The sequence below is a fragment of the Anguilla anguilla genome, chromosome 2 (genome assembly GCF_013347855.1).
Source record: "Anguilla anguilla isolate fAngAng1 chromosome 2, fAngAng1.pri, whole genome shotgun sequence".
Taxonomy (NCBI): Eukaryota; Metazoa; Chordata; class Actinopteri; order Anguilliformes; family Anguillidae; genus Anguilla; species Anguilla anguilla.
In genome coordinates, this window is record NC_049202.1 from 63420829 (window position 1) to 63442714 (window position 21886).

The window sequence follows — 21886 nt, forward strand, 5'->3', positions numbered from 1 at the left end:
GGAACCAGGCTCAAGGGGGAACCCGTCCTCCTCTGGTCAGCTCAGGGTGCCGACTGGTGACCAACATGTCAGTCATTTAAAATAGGCAGCTGTCTTTGAAATGTTAGTATGATTTTCAAAGACAGGTGTATCATAGCAGGAATTGGATGCTAAGTGACCAAAAAAACACAATGGGCCCTCTGTATTAATATAACAGCAGTTACATTTATGCCACCTCTAGTTGCTATAGCAAATAATGTGTTTTTTAAAGCTACATGTTTACAGAATGCCATTTAAAGTGAAAGCAAGAGGAATGGTACCCTGGGAGGTCCTGGAGAGAAATTTGGAAATCAGGAACCCAAGATGGTGTTTTAAACCACCTAGTGCACATGTAGTGTCCTTTTGGGGCAACATTTGGCATTTTAAATGGTGTTCAATATTTATTAAATAAATTAATTATACTTGTCTACATGTTTGACTTATTAAGCTAGTTCAATGTTTTGTGTTACATGTGTTCAGCTAATTAACTTGCTGTGTTGGCATAGCCTTGTGTTCTGGATACTCTGAGAGACTGATAGAAAAGAAACAGCCACCATGGTCACAGGCATTTCTAATAAGCACAGACCAGATTGGTCCATTTCGTTTGCTATTTAGATTAAGAAACAAACAAAAGCAGCTTCCCTCATTGATTGGGATGTTGCCATAACTCACTTCACAGTAACCCACAAATTTGCTTGTGCGTCAATGTTCATAAATAGTCTTATTTTAATGAATAAAGCCCCATGCTTCATAATCTGAGGATGTGGCTGGTCTCATGTTACCATTGGAAATGTGTCTCCTTGATTAACAGTACTGTGAGCCACAAAAACATGCGTATGCGCATTATCAAACATCTTCATTTACTGTTACAATTATTCAGGACATCTATTACAATTATGCAACATCGGACTGCATGTACCTTGATTATAATTGTTATGTTATGAATGTTATTAAAATGGTTATTGACTACTGACATTAAATTTCAGTAGTCAATGACAAATTTCATAGTGCTTGGCTAAATATTTTCTGAATAAATGGGCAAAATCCAAAAACTGTTACAAACACTCCTCTACTTTTTCAGTGTTCCTGGTTCAAACTTTAGTCATTGCCTGACTGGACTATTGAAACTCCCTCTTGCCCTGTAAATTGTGAGTGTTTACTGCCGTGATGCCACTTTTATTTTTAGTACATATTACCATTGACAATGGTTACATGGAATACTGGAACTGGAATAAAAATGCTAACTATGTTAACATTCATTCTGAATTTACTCCATTAGTTTTGTTTCTGATCTTAACTCAATAGCAAAGCTGGTGGAAACAGTGTTCTGTTTCATACAGCTCCAGGAGAGGGCAGCAGTGCTCCTCATAATGGATATTCTGCCCTTCTGAATTTATCTTGTTTTTCTCCTTCCTCCAACCTCGAGAGATTTAAACAAATTCAGTGCACATAATTTCCTATAAATGCCACTGAGAATTCTCCTCCCAACACAGGAGCATCGCCCGTAAGACAGAGAGGGAGATCTGTGTGTCACAATGGGAGCTATTGTAGCATTAGCAGTGTTTCTGGGGACTTTATATTGTAAGTGAACAGGCTGAATTCATATTTTAAATTTAACAAACATGATTATGTAACCTTTTCCAAATGTTTTCATTTTAAATTACAACGAAAAGGTTTTTTTTGTTTTGTTTCCATAATTACATTGCTTTTTGATGCATGCAACAATATCTTTTTTTTCTCCACAGATGGTCACTGTGTTGAACTCACACAACCAGCCTTTATGGTTGTAAAACCAGGACAGTCTCTGACCATCTCCTGTAAAGTCTCTGGGTATTCCCTGACTGATAGCAGCTATGCTACACACTGGATCAGACAGTCTGCAGGGAAAGCTCTGGAGTGGGTGGGAGGTATATGGTCGGGTGGAAACACTCACTATAAAGATTCACTAAAGAACAAGTTCATCATCACCAGAGACACCTCCAGCAGCACAGTGACTTTGCAGGGGAGCAGCCTGCAGACTGGAGACACTGCTGTGTATTACTGTGCCCGAGACCCACAGTGAGAGAGAGTGAGGGGAGAGCTGCACAAAAACCTCTTCCACTTTATCACACAGAGCTACAGCACAGAGCCCTGGAATGAACTCTGCTGTATGAAGTGAAAGTCAGGATTCCTGTTTTAAATATCTCTGAAATGTTCTGTTCTCTATCCTTGACAATGCAAGACTTTGTATTCATCCACTTGTTAAACAAAACTAACTAACTAACTAGAATCCATATGGAATATTGTGGACACAAATGTGGGTTACAGGCTGCTGGTTTGCTGGTGACCCAAAAGGGTATTTGAAAAATTATCAAAAATTACTAATCATCTGATAGTCTAAATAAGATCTAAAGTCATATTTACAGTCTATAAACAACTACAAAATAATATAATAAAACAATTAAATTCATTACATTTTTCCAAACCAATTACATTTGCACTTCTGATCAAGATAAGAAGCCAGAGGAATGTGTAGCTTTACTGTAAAACTTAATATGAAAAAATATCAAATAGACAGTGCCTTGTTGGGTAGTGTGACAAAAATGGAAATGTTTTGCATTGATTATATGAAACTCATGTCATTTCCAGCATAAAGTTTTTTAAAAGTGCCAAATCCTGTAGAGGGGCTTCACAGTACAATGATAAATTGCCACATCCATTCAGTCTCATTGCAGTAAATCCTAATGTTAATGAAACAGGCAAAGTAGACTGTAAATTGATGGTTAAGGTTACAGAAATAACAGTGCTTTGCATTGAACATAAGAAACACAGTATTTATCTGCAGCTCCTGTGAGTTTCCTGTCCTGTTGCTTCTACACTGTTGTGAGTGTGATCAGCAGTGCCCCTCACTCTGCCCTCCCCTAGAGGAGGGTCCAGTGCACACCTCCCACTGCTTTAAATGGAGCCAGTGTCAGTGTGAGAATCAGAGCAGCAGTCAGTGGGACTCAGTCTGTGCTTTAACTCAGTGCTCTTCCTTCTCTCCTGCAGTCATGAAGCTCCTACCAGCCCTGCTAGTGTTCAGGGTGAGATTGTCCTGACAGAATCTGAAGCAGTGCTAAAGAGACCAGGAGACTCCCACAAACTGACCTGTACAGCCTCTGGGTTCACATTTAGCAACTACTGGATAGGCTGGATCAGATAGGCTCATGGGAAGGGCCTGGAGTGGGTCGTCCGCATCAGTGATGGTAGTAGCTACATATATCATGCCAACTCTGTTAAAGGAAGGTTCACCATCTCCAGAGACAACAGCAAGAACCAGCTATATTTACAGATGAATGGCCTGACAGCTGAAGACACTGCTATGTATTACTGTGCCAGAGACTCAGAGTGAGTGAAGTCATGTCATGGTTCTGTGTTTTCCTGTCTGTGTTTCCCTTGTTGGGCCGCCAGATGGCGGCACTTCTGTTTTGTGTCCTGCTCCCCCCTGTTAATTGTATTATTGTTTTCCATTATTGTCTCGTTATTCTATCATTTTTCCCACCTGTGTCTTGTTATCCCCTTCTTTTCTGGTTTGATTGTTTTTTGAGTTCACCTGTGTCTTGTTACCCCCTGTCTATTTAAGTTCTTTGTCCCCTTGACTCAGGTGCTGGTTCCTTGTGTTTGTTTCCTACTTGTGTTCATTTCTGAATGTATGTATTCTGCCCGCTTCAGTCCTGCTTGTAAGTTGTGTGTTTCTGACTTTGTTTCTGCCTGCATTCCTGCTTGTGTGTATTCTGTCCTGCCTGTGTTCCGCTCTGCCTGTGTTCTGTTTTGTTTTTTTTTAGGTTCTTAAGAATCTTTTTGTGTTTATGGTTTCGCCCCTCGTGGCCTTTTGTTTGTTCCCTGTTTATTTAGTAAAGTCTTTGTTTGAATTTCCCTTTTGGAGTCTCCTGTGTTTTTTTTACTCTGCGCCTGGGTCCAACCCCCCGAATCCCTGACAAGTCAAGCCTGAGCCCTGACAATAACTCTCTACATGAAACTGTCACCACAAGATACTTCAGGGAATTCATTCTGTTTTTATTACTCCTAAAGCCCATTGCAGAGAGACTAAAAAAGCTTGGATATTGAAAATTAACTTTCTTTCTCTGTGTGAGGGAGAGAGAGAGACATTATTAATTTAGGGAGATATTATGCATTTTATTCCATGAACTGGTTATAACAAAACATCTACTGCACTCAGATGGATTATGCATAATTGGTGGATAATGATGAGTCATATGTGGATGCTCTGATTCTTCACTGGCATTTAAAACAGGAAAATCAAATAAATAAATTAAACAGCATGGTAAATAACAGTTAAATAAAGCACTGGAAAAGTATTCTTTGTAAATACATGAGTAACGTTCCTCAAAAAGTCCAATCAACCATGTCTATTTTCAACATACTAAATTTGCATTTTAGTTAAAACAGCCAAACTGCAATCATACTTGTTTGATCTGTAGTAGCTTAATGAATACCAGGTACTTCAGCTTTCAGCCTCCTCATCTTGTGAGCTGAACTCTAAACAAAATAAAACACGATACGGACGGGGATTTCACACACTGCGTCTCTCCCGCGTGCATCACTCATTCCAGCGCCCTGGTCTCACTGTAGGCCGAGCATATAAACAATTAGCAATTCATTGTCATCACCCAAACCTGGGTTGTAGCATCAGCAAAACTGCCCCCTTTCCACCTAACCACACCACCACTCCACACAGATATTCAAATTATAATATCTTCAACATTCATTCAAAATTAACCCATAAGCGTTGTTATTGATATAATTTCCAGAGCAATGCTCATGGTATCAGTCTTCTGTTTTTAATTCTTTTCCAGGAGGGGGCAGCAGTGCTTCTCATAAAGGATACCCTGACCCTCTGAGTTCGTTTTGTTTTTCTCCTTCCTCCAGTCCCCAGAGACTTAAACAAATTCAGTCCACAGTATTTCCTATAAATGCCACCGAGAATTCTCCTGCCAACACAGGAGCATCACCTGTAAGACAGAGAGAGAGATCTGTGTGTGGCAATGGGAGCTATTGTAGCATTAGCAGTGTTGCTGGGGACATTATCTTGTAAGAATGCTGCATTCATATTTAATTTACTTGAAAATATATAAATTCTGTGATATTATACAGTTTCACTTACTTTTAGAATTTAATAAGTTAAATTAAGTACTCCATTATTGTAGTTTTTATGTTAATTTCTATCATTATATTGCTTATTGATATACTCACATACCATTGTTTATTTCCATCTCCACAGACGGTCACTGTGTTGAACTCACGCAGCCAGGCTCTGTGGTTGTAAAACCAGGACAGTCTCTGACCATCTCCTGTAAAGTCTCTGGGTATTCTGTGACTGATAACAACTATGCTACAGGCTGGATCAGACAGCCTGCAGGGAAAGCTCTGGAGTGGATTGGACATATGTGGGGAGGAGGGGGTTTGACTTACAAAGATTCATTGAAGAGCAAGTTCACCATCTCCAGAGACACCTCCAGCAGCACAGTGACTTTGCAGGGGAGCAGCCTGCAGCCTGGAGACACAGCTGTGTATTACTGTGCCCGACGCCCACAGTGCTGCAAAGCAACGCTAGAGCTGTACAAAAACACATCACACTGAGTGTCACCACTGAACACACACACTCTACCTGCATGTAGCCCTCGCTGTCCCCATATTCACCATTATATAATTATGGAATTGTAAGTTTAATAAATTAGTTTTTCATTTTATGTTCTTGTGGCAGAGCTTGGATTGCAGGAGGAATTCAGGGCAGTTAGAGGACCATGCCTACTGGTTAAGTAGGCACACACCTGGGTTACTGTTGTAGTCTGTATTTCCGGTCACTTGTCTCCCCAGTACTGTCTCTGTGTCTGTGTTCCCTGAGTTGCTTCACTCCCCTGTACTTGTGTGATTTCACTATTCGGGTGGTTCCGGGTTTTCGTGGTTTCCCCCCTTCTTTCCATTCTCGCCTTACTTCCTGCTTATTTCTAGTTTTACTAATTTCTACTAATCCCTACTAACTTATAGATTGTAAAGTACTAACCTCGCTAATATACTAACATGTGAATATTACTAATGGACTAACACACACTAGTTTTGGGTTTTTGATAGTTTAGATCACTATACTAATACATTAACCAGTCTCCCCTTTTCCATGCTGCGCTGTAGCTCCGCCCCTTTTCTTTCTAGCCTGCTCTAACGCTAAGTTCTGCAATTGCCTGCACCTGTCTCTTGCTCTAACTGCACCTCTCTCTCTGCACGTGTTTACCTGCTTCACCCAGGCCGTCTATTATCATTGTTGTCTATGTGATTCCAGTCCGCGTTTTGTCAGTCCCCTGTCATTGAATTAGTTTTCCTAATGTTCTTCACCTGGATGTTGTTTGTTACTCCTCCCTCACTCACTTAACCCCTCCTTGATTGTTATCTTCCCCAGTGTATAAATGTCAGTCTTTTCCACCTGTTCAATGTCAGAACGCTGATCATATTCATTGTGCCGATTATTTGTAAGCCTTTGTTTATTGAGATTCCTGCGACACCCCTTTGCCCGACTTCGAGTTTGCCTGCCCCTTTTGGTTTTGTTTGCTTCTGGTTCGACCTTCGCTTTTCTTTGACTTCTCTTTTGCCTGCCCCTTTGTACCTTCGCTATTTCTGATCTCCTGGTTTTTGACTTTTTGCCTGTCTTTTTACTATTCTTTTGGAAACTCGATTCGGTACCGCACTCTCTCTGATCACCTGGCTTCGAACTTCGGACTGATTAAAGACGACGTTTTCTTGGATTTCCCTGGTCTGCGTGTGGGTCCTTACTCTGAACATAACAGTTGTGTTACGAATCAGTCTAGGATTTAAAAGTGTGTTTTTTTTCCACAGCAGATGTCTGAGACCGGGGATCCCCCACGATGGTGAGAGAGAGCCCGTCAAGGCAGAAACGGCCTGAAAAGCGACAGTTTGATTTAATTTATTTTGCCTTTGTTTTAGTTTATTGTTTTTGCACAAATCCCGTGAGGTTGACGGGCAAAGGTTTTTTCTTTTATGTTTGTGAATGAACAAGCTCTCTCTCTCGCTAATCAAAATAAAACGCCGCAGATGTCTGGAATTTCTGCATCTTCCTGTGTCCAGCTCTTCTGTGCCTACCAGGGGGGTCATGGCGTGTGACAGTTATAAATATCCTTTAAAAGAAGATAAAGACACAAAAGAGACATTGAACTGAGGCCTGGATTCGATCAACATTTGTCATTCTTTTCAATTTAAATGCAAGCGTTTGTTTATTGTTCACATACTGTAATGTGTTTGGTAAGTTACATTTGGGTGATGCTGAATGCTGCTCACATGAGTCAAAGTTAAGGCCTGTGTCTGAACCAGCAGTTAAAACCCTGCAGATTCTGAATCTGTCAGTCACACACTAAGGGTCCTGAACAATGCTCCTGCTGTGGCTGATCACCTGCTGCCTCCCCCCCCCCCACCTCAGTGAAGGTCTCCTAGAAGCACATGAGGGATGTTACAGCAGCCCTGGAAATCTGCTTCAAACACATCAGCCAGCAGCCTGTCTTTGGCCCACAGAGGGGACACTGTGACCTCTGTGCAAAGAGTATGTCCTGTGGAATTGTGGGAAGTTTTGTATTTTCCTGAGCCATAATAATGAGCAGTAGTGCTTCACCATATCAGGGAATGTGAAAAAAATTGACTATACAAAAGTGAAGAACTATAAAAGAAAACTGCTTTTTAATTTACAGAAAATTCAGCTGCAATGGTGGGTGAAGCAGCCTGCTAATTCTTATTCTCCTTCAGGATGGAGCATCATCATATTAAAATATTGGCACAAAACATGTATTACAAATACTGGGTCAAGAATTTAACACTGAATATCAAGATGCTTTCTATATTGTGTGATTGTAAGCTCCCTGTCTTGGACACTCTCACTAAACTGACTGGTGATGTACTGAGTACTGGGGAGCTCCTGAATCCACTCTCCCACCCTCACCTTCCAGGAAACTCCCTGCATTCATTATGAATAATAATGCAACAATCAGCCATGGAAGAGAGACACACGGCTGTAATGATGGATAACACTTATAACTGCTATATGATCTACAGCCCATCTACAGCTCTGACTGCTCAATTTAAACAGCATATGATCTGCCCACCCAGTGAGGAGGAGTTCATGCAAACTCTGAGCTCTTCCTTCTACATTTACCTCTCTGCATTGAGGGAGGAGGGACTGTTTTTGGAGACTGACTGAAGGGCTAGCATATCAACTGCAGAAGTCTTTCACCATGACTGTTATAACAAGCCTGCTTCTGATTACAGTGTTCTTCACAAGTATGTTCGAATCTCTCATTCATTTAATATTTACTAAAATTGTATTTGTGAGGTTGTGTGTTATGGAATTCAAAGTCTTTCTAAATTTCACAGGTGTTAAATGTCAGACTCTGACTGAGTCTGAACCAGCAGTTAAAAAACCTGGAGAATCCCACAAACTGACCTGTACAGCCTCTGGGTTCACATTCAGCAGCTATGCAATGAGCTGGATCAGACAGGCTCCTGGGAAGGGACTGGAGTGGGTTGCCTTTATTCACACACAGAGTACACCCATCTACTATTCCAAATCAGTTGAGGGAAGATTCATTATATCCAGAGATGACTCCAACAGTAAGCTGTACCTGCAGATGAACAGGCTGTCAGCTGAAGACACTGCAGTGTATTATTGTGCCAGAGACCCACAGTGAGAGAAGTCAAGCCTGAGCCCTGACAATAACTCTCAACATGAAACTGTCACCACAGCAGACTTCTGGGAATTCATGTTTTTATTGAACCTATGGCAAAGTACAGAGAGTCTGAATATTGAAAGTCAACTTGCTATTTTTGTTTCTGTAAGGGAGAGAGATTATTTATTTAGATATATAATGTACATTTCATTTAATATTTTGTTTTGAACTGAACATCTACTCTATAGAAAATGCACATTGTTTTCTGGTTGAAAGAAATTAACACCACAGTGATAACCAGTTCAAGAAAGCACTGGAACAGTGTATGATGTTGTTACATGAGAGAGGTTCCCCAACAGGTCCAATCTAACGTTTCTATGTGCGACACACTATATTTGTATTTACTCCTAACTAATAACAGCCAAAGAGCCATGATATTTGTTTAATCTGTAGTAGCTTAATAAATACCAAGTACTTCAGCCTTCAGAATCCTCATCTTGTGAGATAAATTATCACTAAAACCCTGAGAATACAAAGACTGTGACTGATTTCATACCTTTAATGTCATTACCTGTGTAATTTGTGACTGCACTATACATTAAAATATATTAAGGTGTTGTGTTCCTTCTAAAGGTGCAATTAATATTAATTCAGTTATGCATAATAAAACTGTGATCCATTTTAATTATACCTTATTGGTAAATTTTAGAGACATATAAAGTTACTTATTATCGTTGAGGTAAAAGAGTACAGTAAAAGTGCAGATTTTATATAGAGTACAGTTTAGTACCATTTCTCTACATGTAAATTAGCACATTGCTTAGTCCATCCCATTAACATTATAAATTAGTTTACGCAAACAGCAGTTCCATATACAATGCTACCTGTTCTTGTCATACCTGTAATTCATTAATAAAAAACACTATATAAACAGATATATTGAGATATACTCCTCGTTTTTCATTGGAGCACAAACATATACAAAGATCTGCTGTCAATTGTTTTCCTTGTGGTTACCATTTGTCACCCAGAAAATAAGATTACATTACATTGCAGGCATTTAGCACTCCTGTGTGTTCTTATCAATCGAAGTTGAATGTTTTACATTGTGCAGCTATTCAATCATTACGTATTGAATATTAATTTGAAATGAACCCATAAGCATTGTTACTGATCTTAAAATCCAGAGCAATGCTGGTGGAAGCAGTGTGCTGTTTTAAATTAGCCTCCAGGAGGGGGCAGCAGTGCTCTTCATGAAGGATACCCTGACCCTCTGAATTTATTGTTTTTCTCCTTCCTCCAATCCCCAGAGATTTAAACTAATTCAGCGCACAGTATTTCCTATAAAAGCAACTGAGACTTCTCCTTCCAGCACAAGATCATCACCTGTTTCACAGAGAGGGAGATCTGTGAGTGACAATGGGAGCTCTTATAGCATTAGCAGTGTTGCTGGGAACTTTATCTTGTAAGTGAACATGCCATATTCATATTTTTATTTAAAAATTAAAAATATTCTGCAGTGTTTTCCAAAGTTTTTCTTTTGAATGACATTAAATTAGCTGTTCTGTTAGTGCTTCTTGCTTGTTTCAATGATTATATTACTTACAGATGTACTTACTAGTCCAATTATGTATTTTTTTTCTGTCTCCACAGATGGTCACTGTGTTGAACTCACACAGTCAGGATCCATGGTTTTAACACCAGGGCAGTCTCTGACCATCTCCTGTAAAGTCTCTGGGTATTCCCTGACTGATAGCAGCTACTGTACTTTCTGGATCCGGCAGCCTGCAGGGAAAGCTCTGGAGTGGGTTGGATATATATGCTCTAGCGGGGGCACTGCTTTTAAAGATTCACTAAAAAACAAGTTCACCATCACCAGAGACACGTCCAGCAGCACAGTGACTTTGCAGGGGAGCAGTCTGCAGACTGGAGACACAGCTGTGTATTACTGTGCCCGATACACACAGTGCAGCAAAGCCACAGCAGACCTGTACAAAAACCCACCCTGATGAGTGTAGTGGCAGAACACAAACATTTAAAAGCTCTGTGAAGTCTGCACCCCTAGTGATCAGAATATGAATTAAAATATTTTCCATTGTTTGTGTAGCATTTGTGCTGATGAAATGCAAATCCCATAATGGTTTATGACCTGCCTTTGTAATTCAAAGGTTGTAGATTGAATTTTGAGCAGGAGAGCATGGTAAATGGTAAATGGACTGCATTTATATAGTGCTTTTATCCAAAGCGCTTTACAATTGATGCTTCTCATTCGCCACAGAAGTGAGGGATTAGGGGTTATGTGTCTTGCTCAAGGACACTTCGACACGCCCAGGGCGGGGTTTGACCCAGCAACCTTCCGGCTGCCAGACAATCGTTCTTACCTCCTGAGCTATGTCGCCTCCAAGGCTACAAAGCATGCATTGTAGCCTTGGAAATGATTTTTCTAGATTGTTTGACTAAAAATCCACGTGTATCAATTGACTTTGTGGAAAATAAAATTTTCATTTACTGTTTCTATTATGAAACCATGAATCAACAGGTAATAAATGCATTATGAACATCCAAAAGGTGAGTGCTTTATAAAGTCCTTATTCCTCTATAAATAAAGTGGAATGCAACCCATTTCTGATATACTTTATCAGTACATTTTAGAGGCATGTACTGTAGTAATTTTTGCCCCTGGTGTAAACAAGATCTTCTCCTCTGTACAATTTATTCATATGTAAATAAGTAAATCATCACTGTACTCAAATAAAAGGATCAGATACAAACCCTCCCTGTTCTTGGTCTATTTACGGAATATCTATATACAGCACTGGATATGTATACCTCAGAAGCACAAAAATACACAGAAGACATTCACATTTGTTTTTTTAAGCAGTTACATTTTTTTTTATCAGGACAATATGCATAAATAAAGATAAGACAGCCCTCTCGATGGAATGCATCTCATTTTGCAGATACTTATATCATAACTTTGTGAACATTCAATGTGAACTCATTCCATTCCCATTGTTACTGATCTTAACTTTGCTTAGTTATGCGGGTTGTGGTAGTCTGCTGCTTTAAATTCTCCTCCAGGAGGGGGCAGCAGTGACCGTATAATAGATATTCTGACCTTCTGAAATGATCTTCATCTTCAGATTTTCTTAAACCCCCTGAGATTTAAACAAATTACACCCACACTATTTCCTATAAAAGCCACTGAGAATTCTCCTGCCATCACAGGAGCATCATCTGTTAGAGAGAGAGAGGGAGATCTGTGTGTCACAATGGGAGCAATAATAACATTCACAGTGTTGCTAGGAACTTTATATTGTAAGTGTGGATACTGTATTCATTTATTATCTTTTGAAACAATATTATTCAATATATACATTTCCTTCCTCTCATTTCATTTTTCAGTAAACTTAACTAGTAGATTTTGCATTAACTATTTTCTTTGATAATTGCATTAACCTTTGCATAATTATCTTTCTCTTTAATCTCTCGTACAGATGGTCACTGTGTTGAACTCACCCAGCCTGGATCTATGGTTTTAACACCAGGGCAGTCTCTGACCATCTCCTGTAAAGTCTCTGGGTATTCCCTGACTGATAGCAGCTACTGTACACACTGGATCCGACAGCCAGCAGGGAAAGCTCTGGAGTGGGTTGGATGTGTCTGTGGTGATGGGAACACCTATTACAAAGATTCACTAAAGAGCACGTTCACTGTGTCCAGAGACACCTCCAGCAGCACAGTGTCTTTGAAAGGGAGCAGCCTGCAGACTGGAGACACAGCTGTGTATTACTGTGCCCGAGAGTCACAGTGAGAGAAAGTCATGTGGGAGTGAAACAAAAACTGCTCCACACTTCAGTTCACACAGTCAGCAACAGAAACAGTATTTCTTACATATGAATTCCCTGTAGTCAAAAGAATTAACCAAATGTCAAAAATTCATATAAGAAAATTAAGATATCTGATGATTGAATATATTATTTCCACAACAAATATCAATGATGTTTTTACAAAGAATACCTGAATATAGAATAAGTTGAAAACAGTTTCCGATGTGAAAAGACATTTGGAGTTGTTTCTATTGGATGTGCTTAGTTCTGGGAAATATAAGTTGGAATTGCTGTTATCGGGTCTTCTCACTGTACTAATCACAAAAATCAAAACCTGAGCACAATCACAGGGACACTGCACTGAAGAAGATTCAACTGTTTGGATAGGATTTTAAATTTTAAATCCTGATTCACTGCTGTCATTAAATATTCCCCCATTCCCCCATCGCCATAATAGTTGGTGGGGGGCACGGAGACTCATCAGAATATACCTGGTGATCAGTATATTATTTGAGCTGCTCTTACACGCTCAGATTACATTCCTCTGGTTTAAATGGTTCTCTGCGAGCAGCATATTTCAGTTTTTACATTTCCTTCAAAGTATCTGCTGACAAATAACTCATTTTAGACTGAAATTCTGTTCTTAGAGAATATGAGTTGACAATAAAAATACTTCTGTTCATTGAGAAAAAAATACTTTCTATGGGCCATAATACCTTCTTTAGGCAGTATATATATGGAGATCAGGATATTATATGAGCCACTCATACACACTGAGACAACATTCATTTGTTTAAAGTGCCCTCTGAACAGCAGTACAGTAAAGATCACATTGCTGTAGACAAGATGCTTTGGAGCAGCAGGAATGGAGCAGAGCTGCATGGCTACTGAACATGGAACATGGCTCTTTAAATAATATCATTTGACTGTAATGCATATTATGTGGGAAACCATAAACTACAACCTTGCAATCTAGCAGTTTTCATATTGTATTTTCAGTCTCCAGCTCTGACTGCTCTATTTAAACAGTGTGTGATCTGCCCACCCAGTGAGGAGGAGTTCATGCAAACTCTGAACTCTGCCTTCTACATTTACCTCTCTGCACTGACGGAGGAGGGACTGTTGTTGGAGACTGACTGAAGGGCTAGCATATCAACTGCAGAAGTCTTTCACCATGACTATTATAACCAGCCTGCTTCTGATTACAGTAATCTTTACCAGTAGGTTTAAATGTCTTATTCTTTTAGTTCTTTCTAAAATGTTGATATGTGAGGTTGTCAATAGTGAGTTCTAAGTCTTTCTCAATTTCACAGGTGTTAAAAGTCAGACACTGACTGAGTCTGAACCAGCAGTTAAAAAGCCTGGAGATTCCCACACACTGACCTGTACAGCCTCTGGGTTCACATTCAGTGACTATGCTATGCACTGGATCAGACAGGCTCCTGGGAAGGGACTGGAGTGGGTGGCCGAGATCAGTGATGGTGGTGACAGCACATATTATGCCACGTCTGTTAAGGGAAGATTCACCATCTCCAGAGACAACAGCAAGAACCAGCTGTATTTACAGATGAACAGGCTGACAGCTGAAGACACTGCAGTGTATTACTGTGCCAGAGACACACAGTGAGAGAGAGTGAGGGGAGAGCTGCACAAAAACCTCTTCCCCTTTATCACACAGAGCACGTGTTTTCTTTAATGTCAACTCCTTTTGGAAGCATGCATTTCTCTATACCGATAGATTTTTGAGCAGAACTTGTCACCAGAACGCCCTTTTCACATTCTTCCACTGAAGACGAAGAGCATCTCCTTACTTCCCTGAAAATTGTTTTGATAGGATTTAAATTGACATCCTGAGTCACTACTGTCATTAACTATTCCCTGACTCCCATTGCCATAAGTGTAGGTGAGAATCAGGGATGCTGATCAGAATATATGTTTGTTATATGAAGCGTACAATAAAGCCTGTGTGTGTCTCAGAATTGCAGTCTGTGTGGTTTGTAGGGAGAGGAACATTAAAACCAATCACATTGTTGTTGAGGCAAAAGAGTACAGTAAGATTACAGATTTGTACAGAGTACCATTCAGTAGTATTTCTCTTCATGTAAATTAGCACATCACTTAGTATATCACATTAGCATTTTCAATTAGTTTACGTCAACACTAATTCCTGATTCAATGCTTCCGGTTCTAGTCATATCATAATATACAAACACAATATAAACAGATATATTGAGATATACACCTGCTTTTTCATGGGAGCACAAACATCTGCAAATATCTGCTGTCATTTATTTTCCCTGAAGTTACCAAGAAAATGAGAATGTCAGCATTATTTTGTGTTTTTATTAATCTAGTTGATATGTTTAGATATTCAAATCATAACATCTTGAACATTCATTAGGAATTAACACATAGAAATTGTTACTAATCTAAATTCCAGAGTAATGCTAGTGGAAGCAGTCTTCTGTTTCAAACTCTCCACCAGACGGAGGCAGCAGTCCTCCTCATAATGGATAATCTGACCCACTGAATCTTGTTTTTCTCTTCCCTCCAACCCCCAGAGATTTAAACAAATTCTACAGTATTTCCTATAAAAGCAACTGAGAATTATCCTCTTAACACAGGAGCGTCACCTGTAAGACAGAGAGGAAGATCTGTGTGTCACAATGGGAGCTATTGTAGCATTAGCAGTGTTGCTGGGAACTTTATCTTGTAAGTGAACAGGCTGAATTCATATTTTATTTATTTTAAAATAAATTCTTCAGTGATCATTTCCAGTTTTACTTAATTTTAGCATTAAATAAGTAAAATTAAGTTCATAATTCTAGTAGATTTCTCTGATTATATTATTTATTGATATACCTCCATATCTTATTTTTTATTTCCATCTCCGCAGATGGTCACTGTGTTGAACTCACACAGCCAGGCTCTATGGTTGTAAAACCAGGACAGTCTCTGACCATCTCCTGTAAACTCTCTGGGTATTCTGTGACCGATAGCAGCTATGCTACACACTGGATCAGACAGCCTGCAGAGAAAGCTCTGGAGTGGGTCGGGCGATATTATGTGGATGGGGGAACCAACCAATATCTTTATAAAGATTCCCTGAAAAGCAAGTTCACCATCTCTATAGACACGTCCAGTAACACCGTATCTTTACAAGGGAGCAGCCTGCAGCCTGGAGACACTGCTGTGTATTACTGTGCCCGAGAGTCACAGTGCAGCAAAGCAACGCTAGAGCTGTACAAAAACTCATCACACTGAGTGTCACCACTGAACACACACACTCTACCTGCAGGTAGCACTCATTGTCCCCATATTCACCATTACGTGTTGATATAATTTTAAGTCTAATATATTAGTTTTGATTTCAACTTTAAAAAAATTGTTTTTTCATCAGCATTAAAAGAGAGACATTGAAGTGAGACTGCGAATCAGTCAAAATGTATCCTTCATCTTACTTTATTCTTCACATACTGTAAACAGAAGAGAAGAACAAAAAAAAAGCTGTTTTTTAAATAAATACAAATATTCATTACTCAGCTACTGCTGTCCCACTCCTGTCTGAAGGGAAAGTTTGGAAATCCAGTTTGAGCTGGTTCTATACCTGTGAAGATCTTTATAAACAGTGTGTGATCTGCCCACCCAGTGAGGAGGAGTTCATGCAAACTCTGAGCTCTTCCTTCTACATTTACCTCTCTACACTGAGGGAGGAGGGGCTGTTGTTGGAGACTGACTGTAGGACGATCATTACCGACTCCAAAGACGTTAACCATGACTGCTATAACCTGCCTGCTTCTGACTACAGTGTTCTTTACAAGTACGTTTTAACCAGTCATTCATGTAATGTAGGCAAAATTTGTATTTGAAAGTTGTGGAGTTTTTAAGTCTTTCTTAATTTCACAGATGTTAAGTCTGAACCAGCTGTTAAAAAGCCTGGAGAATCCCACAAACTGCCCTGTACAACCTCTGGGTTCACATTTAGCAGCTACTATATGCACTGGATCAGGCAGGCCCCTGGGAAGGGACCGGAGTGGGTTGCCTACATTGGTACATCTAGTTCACCCATCTACTATTCCAAATCAGTTGAGGGAAGATTTGTTATATCCAGAGATGACTCCAACAGTAAGTTGTAGTAAAACTGTCACCACAGCAGACTTCAGCGAATTCATTCTGTTTGTATTGTCTCTACACCAAAGTAAAGAGAATCTAAGCATTGAAAGTAAACTTGTTGTGTTTTTCTTTGTAAGAAAGAGATGTTATTTATTTTGATAGATAATGTACATTTCATTCTATCTTTTAAAAAAAAAAACATATACTCTATGGATTATACACATTCTTCACTGGCTTAAGAAATAAACAGCACAGTTAAAACTATAGGATAGACATGAGAAAAAGTGTCAGAGCCCAATAGAAATCAGTGTATGTAGGGGGGGGAGGTGCAGTATTTCCTGAACAGATGGGTCTTCAGGTTATGTCTGAAGGTAGAGAGGGACTCCGCTGTCCTGGCTGAGGTGGGCAGGCGGTTCCACCATTGGGGAGGCAGTAGGAAGAAGAGTCAAGGCTGGGAGGAGTGATGACCAGGTCACTGCAGGGAGGGGAGAGCTAGGCGCCCAGAGGCAGCAGAGCATAGAGCACAGGTTGGGCTGCAGGACTTCACCAGGGTCTGAATGTATGGGGTGCAGCTCATTTAGCAGCCTTGCAGCCACCAGGAGCCAGTGAAGGGAGTTCAGGTGGGGGGAGGGGGTATGGTAAATTTGGGGAGGTTGAAAACCAGGGGGGTTGTGGTGTTCTGGATGAGCTGAAGGGGCTGGAGAGAGTGCTGTGTAAGCCCAGCCAGGAGGGAGCTGCAGTAGTCCAGTCAGGAGATGACTAGAGCTTGAAGCAGGAGCTGGGCAGCATCTCTGGTGAGGAGGGGTCTGATTCTGCAGTGTTCTAAAGTGCAAACCTGCAGGAGCATGTTATGGCCGTGATGTGGGTCGTGTAATACTGCTGACTGTCTCAAGTCACACTGAGAGTCCTGGCGGTCTTGTCAGCAATCACTAATGCAGATGGAGAGGTTCTGCAGAGGACATGATTTTTCAGGAGAAAAGAGCAGCTTTGTCTGGCCAAGGTTTAGATTGAGCTGTTGCGCAGAAAAGCAAAGTAAGTTGCTATGTGCCTTCGAAAGGTGTATTAACTTTTAAAATATTTGTCAGTAAGGTGTGGGAGGACGGATCAGTACAATTTCTTTAAATGTAAATGGACATAATATCAATCTAACATCAATCTGCCGGTGTGTGGTATATCTGTTATCCATGAATAAAGACCATATACCCTATATTAACAGGCATAATGAGATCACATGTTTTTCACAATAGCACAATCATCCACAAAACAATCTGTGGTCATGTATATTTGGTTGTACTTGTAGATTTATTATGAGGGTAATTACACACTCAAATCCAAGACATAAAACAGGACACTAATGAACATCATTGTACTTTTAGCATTCAAGATGGAATGTATATAATTACACAGATATTCAAATCATAATTGCATGAATATTCATTCTGAATTTTTAGCTTCAGCATTGTTACTGATGTAATTTCCAGAGTTACGCAGGTGGAGGCAAACTACTGTTTTTAAATCTGCTCCAGGAGGGGGCAGCAGTGCTCCTGATAATGGCTATTCGGACCCTCACAACGCATTGTTTTATTTCCATCCTCCAACACCCAGAGATTTAAATAAATTTAGGTCATAGTCCTTCCTATAAAAGCCACTGAGAATTCTCCTCCCAACACAGGAGCATCACCTGTAAGACAGAGAGGGAGATCTGTGTGTGACAATGGGAGCTATTGTAGAATTAGTAGTGTTGCTGGGGACTTTATCTTGTAAGTAAACATTCTGTATACATATTTCTAATTTTAAAAGTTATTCTGTGACATTTTTCTAAGGCTTTACTTCATAAAAATATGAAATAGCTTGTTTATTTTTGTTTGTTTTAAAAATTATATTGTTTTTGATGGATACACAAATATATTTTTTATTTCTGTCTCCACAGATGGTTTCTGTGTTGAACTCACACAGACAGGCTCTATGGCTATAAATCCAGGAGGGGCTTCATCTGTCTCCTGTAAAGTCTCATATTCAGTTAGCAGCTATGCTACGCACTGGATCAGACAGCCTGCAGGGAAAGCTCTGGAGTGGATTGGAGGTATAGGGTCGGGTGGAGGCACTGCTTACAAAGATTCACTAAAGCATAAGTTCACTATCTCCAGAGACACCTCCAGCAGCACAGTGACTTTACGAGGGAGCAACCAGCAGACTGGAGACACAGCTGTGTATTACTGTGCACGACACACACAGTGCAGCAAAGCCACAGCAGACCTGTACAAAAACACACCCTGATGAGTGTAGTGGCAAAACACAAACATTTAAGAGCTCTGTGAAGTTTGCACCCCACATGATCAGAATGTGAATTAAAATATTTTCCTCCATTTGTGCTGCAGTGTGCCGATAAAATGTAAATCCCATAATGGTTTAGGACCTGTGTTTGTAACTCAAAAGTTGTAGTTTAAATTCCCAGCTGGAGAGCATGCATTGCTTTGAAAATGCTCTTCCTAGATTGTTTGACTAAAAATACAGCTGCATCAATGGACTGTATGTAAATTTATAATTCTCATTTACTGTTTCTATTATGAAACCGTGAATGAATAAGTCATACATCCATTTTGAACATCTAAAAGGTGATCTTTTTTTGCTTTAGGAAAACCTTATTTTATTATACACAAAATACAAAATTTTAGAGGCATGTAGGTTGTTATTGCCACAGATGTAAAGAAAATCTGCTCCTCAGTCCAATTTATGTACATGCAAATCAGCAGATCATCACTGTACTCAACTAAACGGTCCAGATACAAACCTTCCTGTTCTTGGTATATCTACAGAATACCTGACAACAATATACTGGGATCACAGGATATTAGTCCCCAGAGAAACACAAAGACACACAAAACGCTCCTCATTGTGGATTCAGTCCCAAGAGAATTTCCTATAAAATTCATTTACAACGTAAGCTTCACCTTTAAGACAGAGAGGGAGCATCTCACACCACAGTCCTACTAAAAAAAAGCTCTGCCCCTTTTTCTGTTTAAATATGAGCACAGCCTCTAAGCCCTGGACAGGTGAGAAGAGCAGCTCACTGCAGCTCATCTGCAACACAAACCATGTTCCCTGCATCTCTGCAGACGGTCCTGGCAGCTGCATCCTGTGAGTTTCTGTTTCTGTCCAATTGCTTAAAACCAGAGGAACGCCCCACCCAAAAATAAATTAAAAGAAGAATTCTGGCTTTGGCCTCTGCCTACTGCCACACAGTCTTAGGGTTTTTTTTATTGAAATGTTGTGAAATTCATAATTTTTCTTTCTTAAAGTGTCCATTCACCGGTTTCGCTCAGTCAGTCTGAATCAGAAGTGAGGGCAACAGTGGGTTGTCTAAAGTTGACTACCACTGTATCTTCAATATCAGTAATTACACTGTATATTTTAATGCATCATTAAAAACATGTATTGCATTCATGAGATAGTCCTGAGACAACAATTATTCAAAATACTATAATATCATTTCAATGATGTGTAATTATATCAAAACATCTGAAACTTGATTTTGCTTCTTTACAATGCCTAAGAATTTAGCAGGAAATCTACCGCAAATTCAGCTGCAATAGTGGTGGAAGCAGCCTGCTGTTTCTAATTCTCCTCCAGGAGGGGGGCATCATAACATCAAAATATTGGCACAAAACATGTATTACAAATACAAGGTCAAGGATTTAACACTGGACACCGGGATGCTTTCTATATTGCGTGATTGTATGCTTCCTGTCTTAGACACTCTCGATAGCCTGACTAGTGATGTACTGAGTACTGGGGAGCTCCTGACTCCACTCTCCCACCCTCACCTGCCAGGACACTCCCTGCATTCACTATGAATAATAATGCAACAATCAGCCATGGAAGAGAGACACAAGGCTGTAATGATGGATAATACTTATAACTGCTATATGATCTGCACCCCATCTACAGCTCTGACTGCTCTATTTAAACAGCATGTGATCTGCCCACCCAGTGAGGAGGAGTTCATGCAAACTCTGAGCTCTTCCTTCTACATTTACCTCTCTGCACTGAGGGAGGAGGAACTGTTGTTGGAGACTGACTGAAGGGCTAGAATATCAACTGTAGAAGTCTTTCAAAATGAGTATTATAACCAGTCTGTTTCTGATTACAGTAATCTTTACCAGTAGGTTTAAATTTCTTATTCTTTTAGTTCTTACTTAAATGTTGATTTGTGACGTTGTCAATAGTGAGTTCTAAGTCTTTCTTAATTTCACAGGTGTTAAAAGTCAGACACTGACTGAGTCTGAACCAGCTGTTAAAAAGCCTGGAGAATCCCACACACTGACCTGTACAGCCTCTGGGATCACATTCAGCAGCTACAGTATGCACTGGATCAGACAGGCTCCTGGGAAAGGACTGGAGTGGGTGGCCATCATCAGTGGTCATAGTAGCTACATAAATTATGCCACGTCTGTTAAAGGAAGATTCACCATCTCCAGAGACAACAGCAAGAACCAACTGTATTTACAGATGAACAGGCTGGCAGCTGAAGACACCGCTGTGTATTACTGTGCCAGAGACCCACAGTGAGAGAGAATGAGGGGAGAGCTGCACAAAAACCTCTTCCCCTTTATCACACAGCGCTGCAGCACAGAGCCCTGGGATGAACACCGTTGTATGAAGTCAAACTCAGTGTTTCTGTTTTAAACATCTGACTGCTGATAATTCTAGACCATCAACCCTCTTTAAGTCACCTGCAAACCAGCACACTGTAAACCTTTTCTGTTTCTACAATATTGGATACAGATTCCGATCAAAATGAGAAGTCCAAGTAAATTTAAATTCAAAAACATGTTTAAATTTACAAAAACCTCACGAGGATATTTTTAAATTCCCATAAATCGTGCATAAATTGCACTGGAAAAGTGTTTTATGTTGTTACTCTAGAGACGTTCCTCAAAAGGTCCAATTTGCCATATCGATGTTTGACACTTTATATTTACATTCACTCCAAAAGAAAAACAGCAACACAGCCATTATATTTGTCTATACTGCATTAGCATGATGAATATACTTCAGCCCTCAGTTTCCTCATCTTGTATGCTGAACTCTCTCTAAATCCTTGATAGTGCAAAGACTGTGACTGATTTCATGACACTAATATGCAGTAAATACATATTGTGTTGCTTTGAAAATTCTATTAGCTACCCACTCAGCTGTAGAAAATGTAAGAAGTGCTGTAAT

At 39.9% G+C, this 21886-nt stretch overlaps 4 gene segments (V, D, J or C); all 4 read left to right on the plus strand.

Annotated features, from left to right (window-relative positions):
* The first annotated feature begins 1504 nt into the window (after window positions 1–1504).
* LOC118220390 lies at window positions 1505–5637 on the plus strand. The segment is given in 2 exon segments: window positions 1505–1599; window positions 5279–5637. Coding segments are annotated over 2 exon segments (405 nt in total).
* Window positions 5638–10082: 4445 nt separating this feature from the next.
* LOC118220464 lies at window positions 10083–10744 on the plus strand. The segment is given in 2 exon segments: window positions 10083–10185; window positions 10374–10744. Coding segments are annotated over 2 exon segments (402 nt in total).
* Window positions 10745–11953: 1209 nt separating this feature from the next.
* LOC118220482 lies at window positions 11954–12549 on the plus strand. The segment is given in 2 exon segments: window positions 11954–12038; window positions 12218–12549. Coding segments are annotated over 2 exon segments (363 nt in total).
* Window positions 12550–13648: 1099 nt separating this feature from the next.
* Window positions 13649–14526, plus strand: LOC118220500. The segment is given in 2 exon segments: window positions 13649–13770; window positions 13864–14526. Coding segments are annotated over 2 exon segments (360 nt in total).
* The last annotated feature ends 7360 nt before the right edge of the window (window positions 14527–21886 follow it).